The sequence below is a fragment of the Gouania willdenowi genome, chromosome 13 (genome assembly GCF_900634775.1).
Source record: "Gouania willdenowi chromosome 13, fGouWil2.1, whole genome shotgun sequence".
In the NCBI taxonomy this organism is placed as follows: Eukaryota; Metazoa; Chordata; class Actinopteri; order Blenniiformes; family Gobiesocidae; genus Gouania; species Gouania willdenowi.
The window spans coordinates 4,376,456-4,398,550 of record NC_041056.1 but is presented as its reverse complement, the minus strand read 5'-3'; the positions used below and the strand labels follow the sequence as shown (position 1 = coordinate 4,398,550).

The 22,095-nt window shown below is 36.4% G+C and overlaps 1 protein-coding gene across 1 annotated transcript in view; it reads right to left on the bottom strand.

The window, feature by feature from the left end:
* prcp (prolylcarboxypeptidase (angiotensinase C)) overlaps nucleotides 1-22,095 on the bottom strand; it is a 28,931-nt gene that overhangs the window by 6,000 nt on the left and 836 nt on the right. Inside the window, exons 2-6 of the mRNA XM_028465596.1 lie at nucleotides 12,747-12,887; nucleotides 12,559-12,660; nucleotides 11,003-11,184; nucleotides 10,664-10,821; nucleotides 9,064-9,236 (exon numbers count right to left, since the gene is read on the bottom strand). Coding sequence (XP_028321397.1) covers nucleotides 9,064-9,236; nucleotides 10,664-10,821; nucleotides 11,003-11,184; nucleotides 12,559-12,660; nucleotides 12,747-12,887 — 756 coding nt within the window. The remainder of the gene's footprint in view (nucleotides 1-9,063; nucleotides 9,237-10,663; nucleotides 10,822-11,002; nucleotides 11,185-12,558; nucleotides 12,661-12,746; nucleotides 12,888-22,095) is intronic.

Sequence of the window (22,095 nt, the reverse complement as noted above, 5' to 3'; positions counted from 1 at the left end):
TCCCGGAGGACCGGTCCGGGTCGCTACGTTTTTTTTGGGTTTTTTTGACCAGTGAGTGGAGGCTGGCATGGTAACAGGTTGGACAAAATGTGTCAAAAACTTGACAAGAAAAGAGTGCCAAAAGCAGTCAAGAGTGGCCAAAAAATGGTCAATCAAAAGGAACCAGGTGGTATGTAATGGCAAAGCGTAGCTTAAATGTGGCAAACATTAGTGAAAAAGGACAAAGATGTGGAACAAAAATAGGTAAGAGGAGGAGGAGGAAAGGAAACAAAAGGGATTTATTGGGCAAAATTTAGCTTTTTGGGATGAAAAGTGGCTAAAAAAAATTAATATTGGATAAATGTAAAAAAAAAAAAAAAAAAAAAAATGGACAAAATAGGAAAAAAGTCATATTTAATGGCAAAAAATAGCTAAAGTCTGAAAAAAAAGTGTCAGAACTTTTAGAAAATGGGAAAAAATGGCCAAAGGAAATCGGTGTATGTGACGATACAACTTTTTCACTTCCGATACGATACCGATATTGCAACCTTAGGTATTGCCAGATATGATAACAGCACGAATCATACAAACTTTTATTACATATTTTGTAATAATGTTAGAAAAGGCATGATCAAGTGATGTGAACAATATTCAGCAACAGCAGGTATGAGAAAAACTGACCCATTTATTATTAACCAACTGGTTACACTCATTTTAACCTTCAACATTATATCCACAGTATTCTACAATTTAATATATATCGGAGATTTTAGATGCAGTTCGATAAAATTCGATATTCGTTTTCTAGCCGATATCAGACCGATATCAATATCGGATCGGGACACCCACAGAAATAGGTAAAAATAAAGTGGTTAAAAATGCCCCCCTTTTAAGGTTTTCTTGGGGGATAATAATTCAAATTAAGACTTTAATAACAGCTTATACGTGGTGTTTCTGATAATGTAGTGGGCTGGTCAGGACACAAAATGCCAGGAATGGTTCCAGGTCTACCAATAATACTGATGCACATACTACAATAAGATAAGACACTGCTGTGCTTTTGTTTGCATTAATTTTGGCTTAAATAAAACATTGGATGAAAAACTAAAGCCCAGTTGTGTGAAATTTGTGCCAGAAAGAATTTGCTGATCACCAGAGCATTGCAGCATCAGCTAGCACCTCAATGCTAAACATGTAGCGGCTAGCATGGACAGCAAGCGCGGACACTCAGACAGTGCTAGCTGCAACGTGCTACGAGCAGACAGTGTCTCCAATCCACACTGGACAAGATGACGAGGTTCAGAGCCAAAGTGAATACGTCCGTGAGTGACAAATGAACAAAGTCAGTAGATAAATGTGATTATCTGATAAAGAGAAATAATTGTAATCCACATAATTGTGCTAAGAAACGTGTCCTTTCCGTTTCTGATGTGCTAACTTTATAGCACTTCATATGGACCTGACGTTTTATTTCATTCATAATTTCTATTATTTGGAGATTGACTAAAGTACACATCATTATTTCCCCTGATGGTCTAAACTAAAGGTGTCAGCAGCCCTTTATAGTCTCACATAAAGCATGATTCATCAATTTTCTATACTCTCTTGACAGCCCTATATTTATTGGTCATGAAAAGCATTAGAAAGCATTTATTTATATATAAAAGAAAACAATAATTAAACAGATGCAACTTTAAAATTCTCTTTTGTACAGCAGAGCAATTAATCCCAGCTAATACAGAAGGTCATGAGACGCTGCTTAACATTAGTGAATGATAACATCTTTTCTTTGTTGAAAATATGAAAAACAGGAAGTTAACTTCTATAGTTTTGTTATAAATCCCTTCGTTCTTTGCTTATTTCATTCAAAAACCCAAAATAAAAAATAGAAAAAACTGATTGTTTTTTAGTTTTATTAATATAAAACCAGAAACAGGAAAACGAAAAAACCAAAAACCAAACAAGCAGCGTTTTTTCTGTTTTAAAAATAAATCTGGTTCTGTTTGTGTGATATTTTGATATTTACGGGGAAACAAGGACGAAAGCTTCATATGTTTTATTCTCACCACACAGAGAAGACACACAGACGGACTTTTATTCTGCTGCGTTTGATAAAAAATGATCTTGTATCATGTTGTCCACCTCACACTGGTGGCAGAGGTGTCATTTGTGTCAATGACGTTTCGTTAAAAAGTTATTGATGCTGGAAGTCTGAATCTGTGATTACCTGTCAACTTTACCAGTGTTATGGTCCAAATAGTATCCAGATAAACTGGTGACTGGAGTTTTGCTCCCGGTCCGGACATAAAAAGAAGCAACACATACGTCACATTACTGGGGAATTGAAACATTATTTATACATAAATAAATCAAAACCAAAAAATGGATGTCATGTAAAACATGCTCATGATATGTGGAACCAGAGGTGGTGTAATGAATCTACTGGTGCTCCTCATTTCTTGAGATCAACTTCTGTGTGTGTTGACGGCTGCTGTTAGCGGTATTTATAACGTGCAAAATAAACATTTTACTGCCCTCAAAAAAGCTGTAATTGTTTTTGCAAAAGTGTCAAATGGTAGAAGTTCTAACATGGATTGTTCCTCACACCAGCCTCACAGTTAATAGTCAGTCACACCGCGAAACAAAACATAAATGTGCAGAAGTTCTCACGAGCTAAAACATCCACAGACTGAATGAAAACATGAGCAGAACCAGAAAACTGCTGAAATAAATGCTAAATAGTCCTAATGTGTGAGGAGACCTGGTCCAGGACCTGGAGAGGGAAACGAGGTGCAGCGGACTTCAGTTCTCGCTCTAATTTCCCTGTAAATATTAAAATATCACACAAATAGAACAACAGAAAAACTCTGCTTATCTGGTATTTCTGTATTTAATAGATATCAGTAAAACAAAATAACCACACTGTTAATTTGTTATTTTGATTTGGTTTTAAAACGGAATAACCAAAGAACGAAGGGTACACGGATTGTTATACTGGACCTGTATTACGATAGAACCAAACACACAATGGGAGTAATAACAAATTCATTAATAAATGACAAATCTGAGATATATTTGGAATCGGTTTCAAAAACAAAATGGTTTATGATTATATCAACTTTTAATTTTGGTACGTGTGATTTTGTTTTCATCCTATTCTTATTGCATTTAATGAATATCATTTATCCCATTTATAAATCTGTGTCATTTTTGCCAAAACACTAAATGACCGTACATCAGTGTCCTGCTCAGCGTCAGTTAAAGCTCTTTCTGTGAAGCCACGTGAACTTTTTTAAAGGGGAACACCTCGGAGATCTGACGGAGTGTGCGGATGAAAAGACTGGGAACAGTGGCTTAAATCTAAAGAATACTTCAAATCTAAAGAGAAACAAGCCCCCCCCCCCCCCCCCCCCCCCCCCCCCACGCCTGTGAATATTAATGAAGTCCAGTCCAACAGCTGTTGTAAATAAAAAAAACACAACAAACACTTGTGGCACAATCGGCCGGATCGCACATTTGTTTCAATTCTTCGCAACAGTGTCAGGATTAGAATTAGAATCAGGCACCGACCCAAAAAAACAAACAAAAAGTGTAGGACGGATCTGATTCTGATGGAGGTTTAGTGAGGAGGCTTCACTGAAGAGGGTAAACAGCAGCAGCAGGCTGTGGAAAGTGAGTCGATTAATGGAGAAACTCACAATCCATTCAGTGGCAGCTCATTATCTGATGAGCCTCATTTTTCACAACATAAAATGTGGTTCATAATTCCAGCAAGTATGTCTTCTTTTTTGGAATAATATGTTAAAGTCTCATTTATTCAGGCAGCTTTTTTTTTTTTTCAGGAAGTTTACTTTGAAATTGACTTTGATCTCCTGACATGTTTCAACTGCCAACTGTCAGTCATCCTCAGAGGCTTCTGCTGATCACTTTGATGTGGCTTTATGAGTATTTTCAGGAGCTTATTGTGAATTTCAAAGTAAATTCCCTCAATAAAAAGTTTTCTCAATAAATGAAACTTTAACAGTATTTTTCAACCTAATTGATTTAGTGCAGGGGTTCTCAACCTTGGGGTCAGGAGGGCGGAGCCAGATGAAACTAGGAATATTTTTACCCTTTTTCTGCAACTACACAAACTTACCATATTTTAAGCTATTTTCATCACTTTATTTCTTGTCATATTTTTGCTCCTTTATGCATTTTTGCTACATTACTCCCATTTCTGACACTTCTCCATCAAATGTCAATGCCTTTTCTGCACTTTTTTTCCACTTTCAAAACATTTTTGGCACTTAAATCCATTCCACCACTTTTCCCACCTAAAGTCGGATGTGTTGACCCATTATTGTCACTTTTAACCTCTTTTCACCATATCTCATGCCAATATTGCCACATTCACGATTTGTCATGCCCATTATTTGCAAGTTTAACTAATTTTTCCTACTTTTTCTGACACTTTCAAGCTAATATTGACACTTTAAAGCTACCCTTTTTACCACTTTTTCTGTCTGTTTTTGGCCACTCTAATGTGCAACTTTTAACCAAATTCTGTGGTTTCTAAAATCCGATTTCATGACCATTTTTGGTCACTTTTAACCCATTTTGTTTCTGATCAAAACAAGGATTTACATCTTTAAGATAACAATGGATATTATTCAGATAAATAGATAAATGTGGTAAGTCAGATTGGAGGTTATTTTGACAAATTCCTTGAAAAATGTAAGAGCAGGTGCACTTTTATTTTGAAAAATACTTCCTAAACACAATGTTAGTGTGTTTGAATAGCCAGGAAACATTAATGAACTTTTTTTATTTTATTTTTATTTATTCAGTTCATTTCCGACATGGTTGCATTCACAGAAATTCATTTGACATTCAGAGCAAAATCACATCATTGTTTTTTTTTTTTTTTTTTTTTTTTTTTTTTTTCATGCCGGAAAGGGCGACGGAAAAAAGCATTATGCTTATCTAGATCCGTCCCCTAATTTGAACACAGATAATTTTACATCCAACCTCGTTTCTTCCCTTTTTTTTTTTTTTTTTTTTTTTTGTGATGTGTTCTTGTCTGCAGTCATTGTTCCTGTTGTTACTCCTCATCACAGTCTTTTTCCCCCGTGTTTCCACGAGCTTTCTTTTCCAGTCGTTGTTTACGTTCCTCCAACTCTCCAAGAGTTCAATGGAGAGTTGACTTGAGATCTGTATGTGTGTAAAAATGTCCTCCTCGTTTCGTTCTTAAATTGTTTCAGATTATCTGACTGTTGTGTCTCTTTGTCAAGGCTGTTCCAGAGGTTCATGGCTCTATACACAGTACTATGTTTGCCAACGTTTGATATGATCCTGTTTGGTCTAAACACATTATTATGTCTGAATTCGTAGGGATTTTGATTGTAAGTGAAACGTTTTTGGATTTGATGTGGTAATTTTCCTGATGAAGCCCTAAATGCGTGTATTTGTGTGTTATAGTGTATTATTTCTTGCAGTTTTAGGTATTTTGACTTCTCAAATAAATCGTTTGTGTGTGTGTTGTGTGGTACTTTATGTAAAATTCTTATAGCTTTTTTTTGTTGTTTAAATAGTGGTTCTAGATACGTTTTGTAGTTATTACCCCATATTTCGGAGCAGTAATTTAGGTGCGATGCTATGAGTGAAGAATATATTGTTTTAAGTGATTTGGTGTGTAGGATTTGTTGAAGCTTCCATAAGATGTAGCTGCTTTTGGCCACTTTGTTTTTAACTATTTGTATATGTTTTTTCCAGGTCAGCTTGTCGTCCATCCACACTCCAAGTACCCTATATTCTTTTACTTGTTCTATTATTTCCTTGTTTAGTTTCAGTCTTATATCTCCTGTTTTTTTTCTCTTTCCAAAGTTAATGAATTTTGTTTTACTGACGTTTAGGGATAGTTTATTTACATCTAACCATGTTTGAATTTTTAATAGTTCTTCATTTGTTGACTCTATTAAAGTGTTAATTTCTTTGCCTGAGCATAGAATGGTTGTGTCATCTGCAAACAATGTTAGTTTTAGGCAATTGGTGACTTTGAAAATGTCGTTTATGTATAGAATGAACAGTTTTGGCCCCAAAATTGAACCCTGAGGAACACCACATTGTATGGTTTGGCATTTTGATGTGTGTTCTTCAAAGTCAACATATTGTCTTCTATTTGTCATATAGCTTTTAATCCATTTTAAGGCGTTACGCTTTATTCCGTAATTTTGAAGTTTTTCTTGTAGAATATCATGATTAATTGTGTCAAAGGCTTTTTTTAGGTCCAGAAAAATTCCAAATACAAATAGTTTTTTTTCTAATGCTTCTCTTATATTCTCCGTGATGTCAATTATAGCCATTGCTGTTGAACGTCCTTTTCTAAATCCATATTGTCCTTCATGTAGTAGATTATTGTCTTCTATAAATTTGTCGAGTCTGTTCATGAACAGTTTTTCCAGAATTTTTGATAATTGTGGTAATATTGATATAGGTCGATAATTAGTGAAATTACATTTTTCTCCACCCTTGTAAATCGGTCTGATTTTTGCAATTTTCATTTTTTCTGGGAAAACACCATTCTTGAATGATAGATTACTTATATATGTTAGTGGCGGGGTTATTTCAGCTGTTATGGTTTTTATTAGACTCATAGTTAGATTATTAACGTCTCTGGATTTTTTTGAAGTACTGGTAGTGATTATTCTGTCCACCTCTGCTTCTGTTACTTCTTCGAGTACAAGATACTTATCAATGTCTTTCTTGTCATTGTCAAAATGGTTCCATTTAAGTGTTGGGTGTTTATTTATCTCTTTCTCTATGTCTTTTCCAGTATTAATGAAAAAACTGTTGAGTTCTTGTGCTATTATGTTTTTATTGTGTTCTTTTACATTGTTTATTATAAAATGATCTGCATTTTTTTCTTTGCATTTGCGCATGGTTATGTTATTTATTATTTCCCACAATTTTTTGTTTTTGTTTTTATTCTCTTTTAATTGTTTTTCATAATATTCCCTTTTTTTTTCTCTAAGTAAATTATTAACTTTGTTTCTGTATTTTTTATAACGTATTTCTGCTTTTAATGTTTTTTCTGTTATATATTTTTTATATAGTATGTTTTTCTTTTTGCATACGTTGGCTATTTTCTTATTAATCCATGGTACATTGTTTATTTTACTTTTGGTTGTTATTTGTTTCAAAGGGCAGCATTTATCGTATATTGTCGTTATTGTGTCTGTAAATGTGTCATATGCTACGTTCACGTCTTCTTCCTTGAAGACACTCTCCCACGTCTCTCTTTTTATCTGTTGTTTAAAGTTTTGTAATTGTTTTTCTCCTTCCAGTCTCCTGTATGTCTGTGTGTTATGATTTACACGGTTCTTCTTCTCTTTTGCGTTTAGTATCATAAATATTGGTAAATGATCAGAGATGTCATTTATTAATATACCACTCTTTACATCTGTGTTTTGTATGTTTGTGAAGATGTTATCTATCAGTGTTGAGCTGTGTTTATTAATTCTGGTTGGTTGCGTTATGAGAGGTTTTAATCCATTTGTGTACATGGTCTTCAATGTGTGTATTTTTTAAAGGATTTAAAATGTTTATATTGAAGTCTCCACATATCAGTAATCTCTTATTTTTGATTTCTTCTATCATTTTGGTTAGTTTCTCATTAAATATGTCTATTTTACAGTCAGGTGCACGATACAAACAGCAGATTATTATCTTATGTCCCTCTGGACTTGTAATTTTCACTGTTATACATTCCATTACTTCTTCCACAGCTAAACTCAAAGACTCTATTATCTCCATATCTATATTTTCTTTTATGAATAGTGCTACCCCTCCTCCTGGCTTATGTAATCTGTTCTTATAGACAAATTTATATCCTTTTATCATAAAATCCATGCCTTTTTTTTCATTCATCCAAGTTTCTGACAGTGCTATTATGTCAAATCTATACAATGTAGAGATGTAATCCTTAATGTCTTCAAAATTTGCATACATACTGCGACAATTACAGTGAACAAGTGACAGACCTTTTTCGTTCTTATTTTCCACTTTGAAGTCATTCTCTGTGTAATAATGGCTGTTCGTGTATTGTTTCCAATGTGAAAAGTTGTTTGGGTCCACTTCGTCTACTTGATTAATCTCCCGTTGTTGATGTTGATGATGTTGCGGATGATTTTTAGTGATACTGTCCATATCCATGACCTTTATCAGTGTTCTTGACTTTTAGGCACCTCATTCGTATTTTTCCAGGTCTTCCATCCTTTGGACTAGAACGGGTTTTCCATTTTCTCCTCCTGGAGGTGTGATGTAAATCCTGCAGCCTCTGGTCCAGTTTTTCACAATTTTTCCTCCTTTCTTTAGTTGGCGTGCTTTCCATGCGATACTTGCGTTTTGCTTCGTCAGGTTCTCGTTCATAAACACCATCGTTCCGGCCAGTTTTCTTCCTTGTTTCATTATTTCAGCTTTATATTTCACGTTGGTGAATGTAATTTTCACATCTCTGGTGTCTTTGCGTTTTGGCAGCAGCTGGCAGTAGTTGATGTTGTCTGGTTTCACTTCAATGCCTTTCGAGTCCAGGTAATCAATCACCTGTTCTTCAATCGATTTTTCGTCTTCGCTGGTCGGATCCTCAGTTTGTCTTGTTGCACTGGCGTAGCTCCTTGGCCTTATCTTTAGGCCCGTGATGATGACATCCTTTTCTCTTTCTTTTCTTTCCAGTTCTTCAACCCTCGCATCCAATGTTTTTATCTTTTCTGCATTCTTTACATTTTCTTCTTTCAGTACCTTGACATCATTCTCCAGTATTTTCAATGATTTCTCCAAGGCATTCGTCATGTTCTCCATCTTCATAGATAGTTCCTCTTTCATGTCCTTAATCATTTCTTTAAGCTCTTCTTTGAATAGCTTAAAGCTCTCTTCCATTTTTGGTGGCATGTCTGGGCCCAGTTTTCTCAGATGCAACTTATTTATCTATTAGACTATTATTAATTCATCAATTGAAAGTGCTGTGTTTTAATAAATAGATCATTACATTGATATTGAATCAATAAAACTGTGACAAATAACATTGATCACTGAGTGTTTTCCTACCTGGATTGGCCAGGGCGGCAGCGGCTGGAGGAAGTTGGCTTCGTATGGATAGTCCACCATGGCCAGACTCACCCACGTCTCCTGAAGCCAGTTCTTGAAGACGAGGACGTCATTTTGGTTTTTAAGCGGGGAGCATAAACTGAACTCCTCCGATAACCACTGAAGACCAGGCACTAAAAACACAACAACAACAAAACAACTTATAAATACATTTTAACACAATAAGTGATGAGACACAACATTAGTAAATATTTGCAGAAACTCAACTTTCTTTGATAAAAGGAAGGAGAATTTAAATGGTTAAAGCTGTACTTTTATCACTAAGAATATAATAAATACTATTAAAATCACTCATTGCACCTGTAAACTATTATGGTAATGGCACAGGCACCAAGGGACCCAAACACAGCACATTTCCTGATACACACCTAAGTCGATTGGTCCTGTGAGAATCATTCCCAAACCTTATTGCGTGCTTTATTTTCAGATGTTTAAACACAAAAGTTAATGGTGGGAATACATCAGAAACTTGGTCTCTTGAGTCTACGTACTTCTGAGGGGCAGACGTGCCTAAATATGGTGAAGTACTATAAACAACCAAACATGTTAAACACTAGTCTTTTAGCTCAGGGGATGATTTATCAACCTCTGCTTCAAAACCTTAATTAAATTTCAATATATAAAGACAAATCTTCACAAATCAATTAATTTAAGATTATTTATTCATAAAAACAACATAGAAAGTTTGACTTTCCAGTGGAAAGTCTGTTTTCATCTCCACTGTAAAGACTTGATTTGTTGACATTTTTGGACATGTTTCACGCATTGCATTGTGGGATGTGGAGTCCCATAGACAGATGCGTAGAAGTGCTTTTACTTAATTTTTACTGTGATTTCTAATTGTTTAATTGTTTGCCAGACAAAAAGGACAAGAACAACCATTTTTTGATCTAGTTCACGTGTCAAACTCGTGGTCCGGGGGCCTAACTTGACCCTTTTTGAGCATCAAATTCGTAAATTAAACTAGATTGCAATCTTTTTTTAATGGTAAACAGTTGAAAAATATTTTCCTTAATTAAATAGATATTGGTCACAAAACCTAGGAAATTTAAAGTGAAGATCCTGTTGGGACCGATATCTGTCACTTATTGCTTGGATATGGTCGTTTTTTTACATATTTTGTGCAAACTAAGGCACAAGTAAAGTTGAAATTACTTTTCCCGCATAAAATATGTGGCCCACTTGAGATCAAACTCCACCGTATTTGGCCCCCGAACTAAAATGAGTTTGACACCCGTGTTCTAGTTGGTTCTCAGAATTCCCCGTATGATCACCTCACTCCACGAGACATTCAATTTCAGCCTGATTTTTACCATAACTTTCATTGGCTAAAAACAGCAGAAATGTGTTGGGAAACACAATAAATCACAGACAGAATAAGGTAAAAAAAAACACTTCTATGCATCCGTCTATGAGACTCCACATCCCACAATGCAATGCACAAAACTTTTTTCGACAATTTCACATCTGTTTTTTGAGCAAATGATCTTTGATTTATTGACACCCCAATGTCTTTATCCGATACAACAGCTTGACCTACCAGTGGAGGAGACGTTATTAATGGCCGTCCATGATCTTCTGATGTTTATATCACAATTATGGCCACTATTGGCAAAGTCCTTTGTTACTATTTTGTAGTAGTCTCCGCACGGCACCATACCAGGGAACTGCCATATCGGAGCCGACGAAGCCAAAGCTCTGAAAGATTAAAAAAAAAAAAAAAAGATCCAAAACAGTTTAATCGCACACAAACCGACAGTCAGGAAAGGTGACATTAAAAATTCAGAAATGTAAAGATTATAGACTATTTTACATTTTCATGAACAGAAAACACACAAAAACACCTCGGAGTCACTTTCACATCGTCTTAACGTCTTACCCAACGACGATATTGGGATATTTCATCCTTAACCAGGCAGAGAGCATCCCTCCGTATGAACCTCCTAAAGCGATGACTGGGCTGTTCTGGGCTCCACGTACGGAGCTCTTTAGACTATGAATAAGGACAGCGAAATCCGCCAGAGCCTGTTCTGATGTCAGGTAGTTCAGATGTTTGCTGTCCTGCAAGCAGACGACAATTAATTTAACAAAAATAAAACGTCTCGAGCAGGGGCGATTCATTTTTTGTATGTTTTATTCTGCATACTAAATTCTCCATAATGCTTTACCTAAATAAACAAAATATGCTGTTTATTATAGCTTAAAATAACTACATATGTGCTATACTGCTGTACTAAGGTTCCATTTAAGTTATTTCAGATTAAAATGAATATCATAACGTAATTGTTAATAACATAACATTAATATCATAATTGAATCATAACATAACCTAACCACTAGAGTAGACATGGGCTTGTCTGTGAACGGTCGCATTTACAGACCTTGGAGTCCTGCTTACCAATGAACGGAAAGAGATTTGTCACTTTTATAATAAGTGCTGACTAGGTCACTGGGAGTGCGGCCCAAGGCCAAGACAGGCTGACTTGATAATCATGTTTTTCTGCAGTCAGTGCCTTCTCCTCGTGTCGTGAAGCTGATGATGGCAGTTCCTGATCTGTGGTTCACGGCTCAACTAGTCTGGGACACTCTGATGTTCTATCTCTCTATCCTGTTCTTTTGGTCCTTCTGTCCACTAACCCCAACCAGTCCACGCAGATGGCTGCCACCTCTGAACCTGGTTCTAACGGAGATTTCTTCCTGTTAAAAGGCAGTTGTTTCTTCCCACTGTCGCTAAATGCTTGTTCATGTGGATCTTGTTGGGTTTTTTCTTTTTTATTATGAATTTTATATTTTGATAAGCGCATTGAGATGACTTTGTTGTAAATTGCGCTAAACAAATGAAGTTGAATTGAATACATTGACTGTTTTTCTTCATTCATTTATCTTGTACAGTATTTCTCTGTACTATTAACCTGCACTTGCCTTTCTTCATTCCCTGTTGCTATCTGACAGTTTCTTTCTCTTTTATTTGGGTCTTTTGTCTTTTGAGCATAAGTGCGCAACTCCTTAGCTTTCAGAAACTGGTGACATTTCACAGATAAAGCAAATATTAGCAGAGTTACAGTGTTTTAAACGAACGTGTTCTCTAAGAAGCATTCAAGGTACCTGGGAAACCCGGACAAATTGATTAATTTATAAAATATCCCCGGGTAACTCCGGAAGTATGGTCACCCTAATGTGTTGGCATCACAGATGGTGGAGAATTGCACTGTTGTCGTGCAGTAAAGGACGTTCAAGGACTTGATTTTTTTATTTTCTTTAAAAAAAAAAAAAAAAAAAAAAAAGATATTTGGTGCTAATTAAATTATATCCGGGGCTTTATCCCCCAATAAAACAGTCTAGTGACACCACTGATCTCGAGTATTGAATAATTATTTTTTAATCTTCAAACAAAAGCCAAATATTTTTCAACATTTCCATTTTTTTTTAACTCACACTGTAAGAATCTTCTCCAAATGGCAGAGACTCTCCATAGTAACGATGTTCGGCGAAAACCAACATGGCTCCCAGTTCCTCCGCAATTTCCCACATGAAGCCCTCCAGGAGAAGAAACAGAAACATGTGTTTACCAGAGTGAAGACGGTGTGGAGCATAAATACTTAAATCCAATGTGTTTTTTTTACAGTGTTGTTGCAGAACCAGGCGATGTCGCCTTCGTTCCCAGTGTAGAACAATATGGGTCCTCCAGGCTGCTCCCAGTAGTCGTCAGCCACAAGATATCTCTGTTTGAAGGTTCCGTTCTCAAGGAATCCAAAGTGATCAATCTGGGACAACAAAGAAAACATGGTTTATTGGCTGAATGCTAATCTACAATTTCCACTCAATGAGTAACTGCGGTTCCGATACGTTTCCATTTCTAGTCATTGTGTCAGTTTCCACCACGTGTGGATGCGATACGTCATAGCTTCAGAACGAGTCTGGCAGTCCTTCGCTCTATGCAACAGATGCAAAGAGCTTCTTCTTTCGACAAACGCCAGAGCACGGCGGATAAACTCAGATTGACTAGTTAGTAGGGATGTGAAACTTTGGGTGTCTCACGATTCGACATACAGTATGCTTGTGAGTATGTTTAATAGAACTGTTTGATATTAACACTCCTAAGACTGTGTTTGTGAAAGTTAAGCATAAACTGTGTGTTAAATAAATCACTGCCAATCGCTGTAAATGTAAGCATGAGCATATACATGGGTTTTCCCATAGAAGTTAGCATGAAGCTAGCTGACTTTTTTGTATAGTGGTAGTTTCTATTTATAAGAACACTAATATGTATTTGTATGATCAGTTCACAGTGTTTCCTGAGTAAAGATTAAGCGGATCTATTGAATCAGAGTTTTTCTTGAAAAAAAAGAAAAATTCAATATCTGAAGTTTATGAATCGATTCAGAATTATGGATTATTAGAATCGCGAGTCTTATGTGAATTGATTTTTTCCCTCACCCCTACTAGTTAGGGACAGGAATTAGTGCACAGACAGAAAAAAAACATCCATGTTCAAGGTGAATCGTATTTCGATCCATTTTCCAACCCGGTCTGCTGGTGCCTATCTCCAGCTTTCTTCAAACGCTAGGCGGGGCTACACCCTGGACAGGGCACCAGTAGATCGTATTTTACTTATAATATTGCACTTATCCATGGTTGTATCCCAATATATGGGATTCTGCTCCTCTCAAAGGACACAATGAACTGTCTGTATGGTTTTGTGGTTCTCTTTAGTAAGGTGCGTTCACACCGAATGCGACTTCAGCAACTAGATCACATTCAAACTCAATGTCAATGACGCAATGCAAATTTAGTGACTCAAATCGCGCAATCTGAGTCACTGGACAAAAAAAGCGCGACTATGTTCAAGTGACTTATCGCGGGCGATTTAAGCAACTATAACTGCATTCACACCGACTTCTGCGACTATAGTATACAACTCATTATATCTCCCGATTACACGTAAAATCTCCTCATTCCTCGCATTTCCAGCTAACTGGGAGCCAGTAGAAATCCAGTGTAATAGTAAAAAATAAAGATGTAATCGTAAGGCAGTTAAAAATCGATTCATAGGTATCACGGTTCACATCGATGCTCTGGAAATTGAATCGCAGTACCTTTTTTTAAACAGCAGAGGGCGCCATATATGTAACCTTCTCTTGTCCAGCAGTGTAGGAATCTGCTACTACTTTCTTTCTTGCCGCCTACTACTCTTAAACATGTTCATAAACGATTCCTTACCCCTTTAGCACCAAAAGAATATCTGTAATATTATGTGAATATCTGTAAAAGTCACGTTTTTCTATTAGCTCTGTCTGCTAGCGCATAGCATCTCTTCTTCACTGCTATAATAGCTGCATGCCAACCGACCACTGGGTTACCAGTGCCCTCTGCTGGTCAAAAAACAAATATCTGACATAAATACAGTGCAGACTGTTTTTTTTTTTTTTTTTAAAGTCCTATTGTTAAGGCACAAAATACATTTTCAGTTGCACTTTGAAAAAGAAAAAGAACTATTATGCAGTTTTGCATTGTTTACTATAAAACCAGAATCTAAATTAATAGGCTTCTTCTTCATTTGTATTATTCCTTTATTTATTTCATTCAAGATTTATTTTTAGTTAAATTGCATTGTTCTGAACAGTTTATCAAGGGATTCTTTTGACAATGAAATATAAAAATAGTATAGTATTTTCTATTTTTTTTCCCCATAAAGGAATATTTTTCAGTCATCATTTGTCTACAGTCCCATTTTGTAAAATAAATTGTGAGAGAATCGTATCGTGAACCCAGTATCGTGAATCGAAGGGTTAGGGTTAGGGAGATTTAGAATGTTTGTGTAGAGTGTAAGGAACGTCTTGGCTTCTTTGCTGAGGATGTTGCCCCCACGACTCAGAACTAAGGTAAGCTGCAAATAACGAAACAGAATCAGCGAGCCCCCAGGGAACAGCTATCATCCTGTTTTTTGTTTTGTTTCTTTTAATCAGTGCAACTTTTTTTGACACAATGTATCTAAAGATCTACTGACTTCACTGTTTATTGTTCATTGAAATAACCTCTGTCTCTGCATTGTTGTCTTTGTAATTAAACCACCCACGATATGAAGTTTCCTACACAGTGTAATTAATCTGTATTCTTAAAGTGCAATTACAGCTTAGAACCACGTTTCTCTGCTGAATACATATATGATTAGGTCTGAAGCAACATAGGTTTATTGATCCTTTTGCCATTCTTCACATTTTAGTCAAAGTAATTAAACTTAGCATTTTTTTAGTTGTAAATCGTCAAAGTGACTTTCCTCTATGGGCTATTGCAAGTAATTTTTTTTATTGGCGGAGATTAGATCAGTGACATCACTAACCGTCACTGTTGGCCCCGCCCCTCCTATAAAAGATGGGAGGAGGGTTTCCTCCGAGTGGAACTCTTCAGCACTGTGGGGGTGGGGCTGCTGTGACTGGGAGCCACGCCCATAATCAAGGTATTTTTTTTAATCTCCCCCGAGTGGCAGGTCAGCAAAAACCTGGGGGTGTACTTACAATTTAACTTCTCATTCTAACAGTTTTTATCCATTTCAAGACTCCCATATTTACATTAATCGAGAGACTCTTTTTTATGTTGAGCATGTTTTGTCTCAAATTTACCCAAAAGAACCCGACTGACCCCTGTGTCACAGGAAGGAAGAAGACTTTTCACCAAACACATGAGCTGACTTTAAATCACCAAAAGTGGCAATAACTTTTGACAACCGCATCCTCCATCATAAAAACAGTATAATAATAAAAAATATCTGCTTTAATATCATGTGTTGTGATCTACAGCTACCCGGCCATGAACCATCATTGTTTTGTGTTGTGACAGAACTAAGGTTGGACTTTATGGAGGCTAATTAGCCCTAATTTGTAATAAAATAAAAAAAAATTTTATCAGAGCCATTTTAAGCAATACTTCATTAGTTCCACTTCAAATGATCTCTGAAATATCCTTTCATAAAACCTCAGGGATTCTGCTGTACCTTCCCCTCTGCAAAGCACACCTCCCGTGTTCTATATTAAACAAAGGCAACAAACCAAATACTTCACAGTGAATACAACCCCATGAGGCTGCTGAGCGATCAAACACACACACACACACACAAAATGTTTCTGTTTTTCCTTCCAATCGCTGCAAGTTTCCCTCCTCTGTGGATACAAAGGAGAACATTTTATTAGCCAATGACAGGAGGGGGAAGAAAAAGAAAAAAAAAGATTGTGGGGCCTGAATGTGTTCATTCAACCCTGTAATTCTTCACACTTGGCAGCACTTTTAAGGATACGGGGGATCATGAGAGGGTTTAAAGGGAATGTGCAACAGTTTGGCAGCAGGGAAAAGTTGTGGTGTAACCAAAGAACTTGGGTAGGCAATATATCGGGATTTCTATTTTAGCGATATAGAACTTAGAATATCATCTATATCAATATATTTTTATTTTATGGCAAAAAAGTCAAAAGTGGCACATATTGTGCAGCTGTTAGTTAATAAATGTCCCAGTCCCATTGTGTATTTTTTTCTTCCTTCTGTGTATTTTTGTTGTTCTTTTGTGTATTTTTCGGTATGTACGCATGTTGTTCTTAGGTTTTTATTGACCCATTGTGTATTTTTTCTCTTCTTGTGTCCTTTTGTGTAATTTTGTTGTTCTTTTGTGTATTTCTCTGTTCATTTGTACATGTTTGTTAGCCTGGCGAAGCCACACCCACTTCCTTACTCTTTGTAAGGAAGTGGGTCTGGTGATGGCGCCGTTTTGTCTCACTTCTTTGATCCAGAGTAGATCGAGCCAACAAGAGCCCAACAGGAAAAACCATCACATCGCGTGCAGTAAGCAGTATCAAAACAAACATGGCGGCTGACACAGAAAAGACGTTTGAAACTGCGCTCTGCTCCGTTTTAAAAGATCTGGATATATTGGTGAAACCACAACAAGAAGAGGATTTAAAACTGTAAGTCTGTACGGTACTACACGCTGTTTTCGTCTGCTAGCTCCGTTTAGGGAAAAAGAACTACGCTTGTCGTGCTATTGTCGTCAGGTCCACTCATCGTTTGATTGGTTACTCTGCGCGTGTTCGCCATTTTGAGAAAAAATATCAATATATGAATTTTGGTCCATATCGCCCAGCCCTAAGGCAACGACGTATTCATTTTCAAGCCAAGCCGCTGAGATGTTTTTTAACGTACCATGTTTTCCTAACGGAAAATACTAAAATCTTGGCATTAAAAGGTTTGTAACGTGTAACAGTTTTGAAAAAAAATATCTCTACAACAAAGATCTAAAATTTGACTTTTATTTTCACTGGAGAACGTTAGAATGGCTGAGAAAACAGTGTAAATGACCAAAACATTTAGTTGTAAATGAGGAATTATTTATTGAAATTAAGCATAAATTGAGTGTAATTTTAAATCACTGGATCATATCCATACATGAATATTGGCATCCATGCAAAACAGTACAGAGGTTGGCAGTTTTCCCATGTTTCTATTTCACGATGAAAGTAATTTTTACTTTCAAATTGTTGAAAAAAAACTCCTCCTCCCAAATCCTGCTCAATCCTCAAATTATTTGACAAGATTTCCCCACATTAAATAAACATATTCACTATCTGTCACCTATTGCTTGAACATTGTTGATGCCTTATATGCGACATACTTTTATATCATGTATACATGTAAATGCAAAGTAGCACTAATGTTGAATTTGTTCTATTCCCCACCTCTATGGTCCACTTGAGATCAAACCAACTGGCCATCTGGCATATCGAGCATCGTCCTGGTGGACCGTAGACCCGAAGTGGACCGGTTTTACAAGCGAGTGGAGGCAGACATGGTAACAGGTGGCCAAAAAGGGTCCAAAAGTGTCCAAAAATACATGACAGGAAAAGAATGTCAAGTGACAAAATGAGCCAAAAGCAGTCAAGAATCAAGACGGGCCAAAAAATGGGCAAATAAAGAGGAACCAGGTGGTTTGTAATGGGAAAAGGTAGCCTAAATAGGCAAAATGTGACAAATAAAAAAAAAAATTGTGAAAAAGGGCTCAACTGTGGAACAAAAAGAGGCAAAATGCACGAGTTATATTTATTGAGCTTAAGTTAGCTTATTTGGATGAAAAGAGGCCAAAAAAAATTACAAAAAGTGGATAAAAGTATCAAAAATAACTTGTAAAAATGAAGAAAAAAAAATAGTACAAAAATTTAATTTATTTAAAAAAAAAAAAAATAGGGATATTTAATGGCAAAAGGTAGCTAAATTCTTAAAAAAAAATGTCAGAACTTTTTGAATAAATGGGACAAAGGAAGTAGTAAAATGGAAATTTGTAAAATGGAAATTTGTAAAAAGCGGTTCAAAAGTTTTCCCCTTTTAAGGTTTACTGGGGGAATAATAATTAAAATGGTGACAGAACCACATGTTAAGCATCACTGACTTGTGATAATGTCTAGACAGAAAATGCCAAGGCTGCTTTTTTATCCCAGTCCACCCCTGGATCAAACTTGATATACTACCTCTCAGTATTCATATCACAAAATCCCAGTTTCATAACACATCCACTTCCTAATGAGTAGTGCCCCCATGTGGTCAGAGGATGAAACACATCTCTGGGGTGGGTGATGAGAACTGATCAAGGAAGAATGAAGGGAAACGAGCAAAGCAAGGATGGCGTTCCATAAAGCTGCTAATGTGAGTCGGAGCTAAAGAGGACACTTCCATTCATTGTCTGGAACCAGAGTTCAGTCCAGAGGATTTCCTGAGGGCAACTGCGGGATTACTTTTCCTCACAGCAGCTCATCCAATCAACTGGAAAACAGACTGATTTGGTTTGTATAATTGTTGTGTGGTAATTGGACATTTGCCCCAATGGTTAAATAAGAAAATGCTTTAAAACTGATTTGCTTTAAATATATTAGATTCATCAGGAAGGTGTAACTTGCTCATCAGCAAACAAAGACAACATCTAAGAGGACAGCGGACGGGAAGGAGCAGGAAATGGTTTTTATCTTCTTGTCAAGGAGGCTGATTACACAGGATGCTGTGGGTGGACCAGGTGTGGACTATTGTCTCCATAACACAAACCACTCAACAGTTCACACAAACACTTACGCCTTGGATTCAAATCTGATTTCATTAAAATATAACATACATATAGATATATATACACCGTACCTCTTAAATATTCAATACAATGTTCACTTCTGAAGAAATTAGAAAACAGTGAATGAAATCCTAATGTCCTGCTATATTAAGGACTGTAATGATGCGTGAAAAATCTAAGCAATGCTCTGCTTATATGTGGAGTGTTTGTACTCAAGAACACACAGTATCTGAGACCAAGACCAGAATGCATTGAAACCAGGTCTTGTCTTGGTCTTTTTGAGAGTCGAGACCGAATGAAGACCAAAACCAAGACAAACTGAGACCAAATGAAGACCAAGACAAACTGAGACCAAATGAAGACCGAGACAAACTGAGATCGCATCAAGACCAAGATGAAACCTTCATGATCCTTAAAGCCGCACAATATATGACATCTCTTAAACCAGTGGTTCTTAACCTGGGTTCAATTGAACCCCAGGGGTTCGGGGGGGGTCAAGACACACATGTTACACAAAATAATTCCTATGATAAACTACTTTAATAAAAGAAAAATGACGATAAAATGTTATATCATAATTTTAAATATTAATTTCTAAAAAATAAAAACGATCTCATCCAAAAGTTGTTCTTATCCACTACTGATGCCAGTGTACCCCCAAAGTAACATTTCTGCAGTTTACACAGATTGAAAGTTGTTAAAAAATTAGGGATGTAACAATTCACTCAACTCCCGATACGATTCGATTCACGATACGATTCGCTCACGATTTATTTTACAAAATGGGACTGTAGAGAAATGATGGCTGAAAAACTAGAAAATACTGAACTATTTTCCTTTTATTTTTCATTGTCAAAACAATCCCTTGATAAACTATTCAAAACAATGCAATTTAACTAAAAATAAATCTTGAATGAAATAAATAAAGGAAAAATACAAATGAAGAAGAAGCCTATTCATTTAAATTCTGGTTCTATAGTAAACAATGCAAAACTGCATAATAGTTCTTTTTATTTTTAAAAGTGCAACTGAAAATGTATTTTGTGCCTTAAAAAATTCACTGTATTTACGTCAGATATTTGGACCAGCAGAGGGCGCTGGTAACCCAATGGTCAATTGGCATGCATATATTCATGCAGTGAAGAAGAGATGCTATGCGCTAGCAGACAGAGCTAATAGAAAAATGTGACTTTTACAGATATTCACGTAACATTACAGATATTCTTTCGGTGCTAAAGGGGTAAGGAATCATTTATGAACATGTTTAAGAGTAGAAGGCGGCCAGAAAGAGAGTAGTAGGAGATTCCGCCCGCCGCCTCCGCTTCTGGACAAGAGAAGGATAAATATAGATAGCGCCCTTTGCTGTTTAAAAAAAGTACTGCGATTCAATTTTCAGAGTATCGATATGAACCGTGATACTTATGAATCAATTTTTTACTGCCTTACGATTAATCGTTGCATCCCTACGCACAATGATTACCAGTTTTATTTTCTACCTCAACAAAAAAAAAAATCTAGTTATTTATGTTTTACCTCTTTGTTACACTTTTGAAACCCACAACAAAAGGAAAATGTGCATAATGGTTGGGACGGATCGCAGTTTGCATCAAATTGTTAGCATGAATTATTTGACCATGTGTGAATAAATGTATTTCATCATCATCATCATCATCGTCACCGTGACTGCACTAATGTGACCGACGTCTTGTGACTCCGTGAGTCAAACTCACGTCTTTTTTTAAAGTCACGATGAGATGAGCATAAGCGCTTCCTTTCAGTAAAGTGAGTCTTCCTCACGTAAAAATAAATGTGCTGATGTTAGAGCTCTCAAACCACCCTGAGGTGGTGTTTCACACCCACTGGGCCCTGGAGACCCTGTTCCAGGCTGGGAGCCAAACCTGGATGTGCTGGTACCAACAAAAGAGGTTCTAAAGGCTTTCTCTTTATGACAGGAAGCCCAGTGGAAACACTGATGATGTTTTCCCTCAACAGACATAACAAATTAAAGTCTATAGCCGACATGGCCAACAGGCAGTCACATGTGGCCCGCAAAGTAAACGCACATAGTAGCAGAAAAATACACAATGCAACAACAAAAAAACACACGTAACAGCAGAAAAAATACACAAAACAACAGAAAAACATACAAAGTGCAACTTAAAAAAATATTGAAATGAATTTAAAAAAAATACACACAATGAGAGAAAATTATACAAAATTACATCAATAATACACAAAAGGTGAACAAAAACAAGCAAAAAAATTAAGAAAAAAAATTACTCCAAATAGACACAATGACATAAAAATATACAAAAAGACAAATAGAAATACACAAACTACAGAAAAAATGAAACCATTACTTGCCGTTACCTGGAGGGCAATTATTCCAATTAAACACCAAACTGATGACATTTATCGTGTAACCACCTCGATCTTATTTAAAGGAAAGCAACGATTTGTTTTGTTTTTTAACTTAGTCGCTTCATATAACCAAGGCAATCCATTTAATAGATCAGGAGGTTCTCAAATTTGGGGTAAGGACCCCAAATCTGGGCGGCAGTAGCTCAGTCCGTCGGGACGCGGGTTGGGAACTGGAAGGTCGTTGGGTCAAGTCCTGGTGCGGACAAAATACAGAAGTTGTACTGGTAGCTGGAAGGAGCACTTCCCGAGCACTGCAGAGGTGCCCTTGAGCAAGGTAATGAACACCAACATTGCTCTGGGTGCGCTCCCTTCATTGTGAAAAATGTTGGGAATTAATCCCCTTGAGGGGTTAATAAAGTAATTTATTTTTTACCCTTTTTCTGCAACTACACCAAACTTGCCATATTTTATCCTATTTTCATCACTTTTTCTTGCCATATTTTTGCCCCTTTTAATAC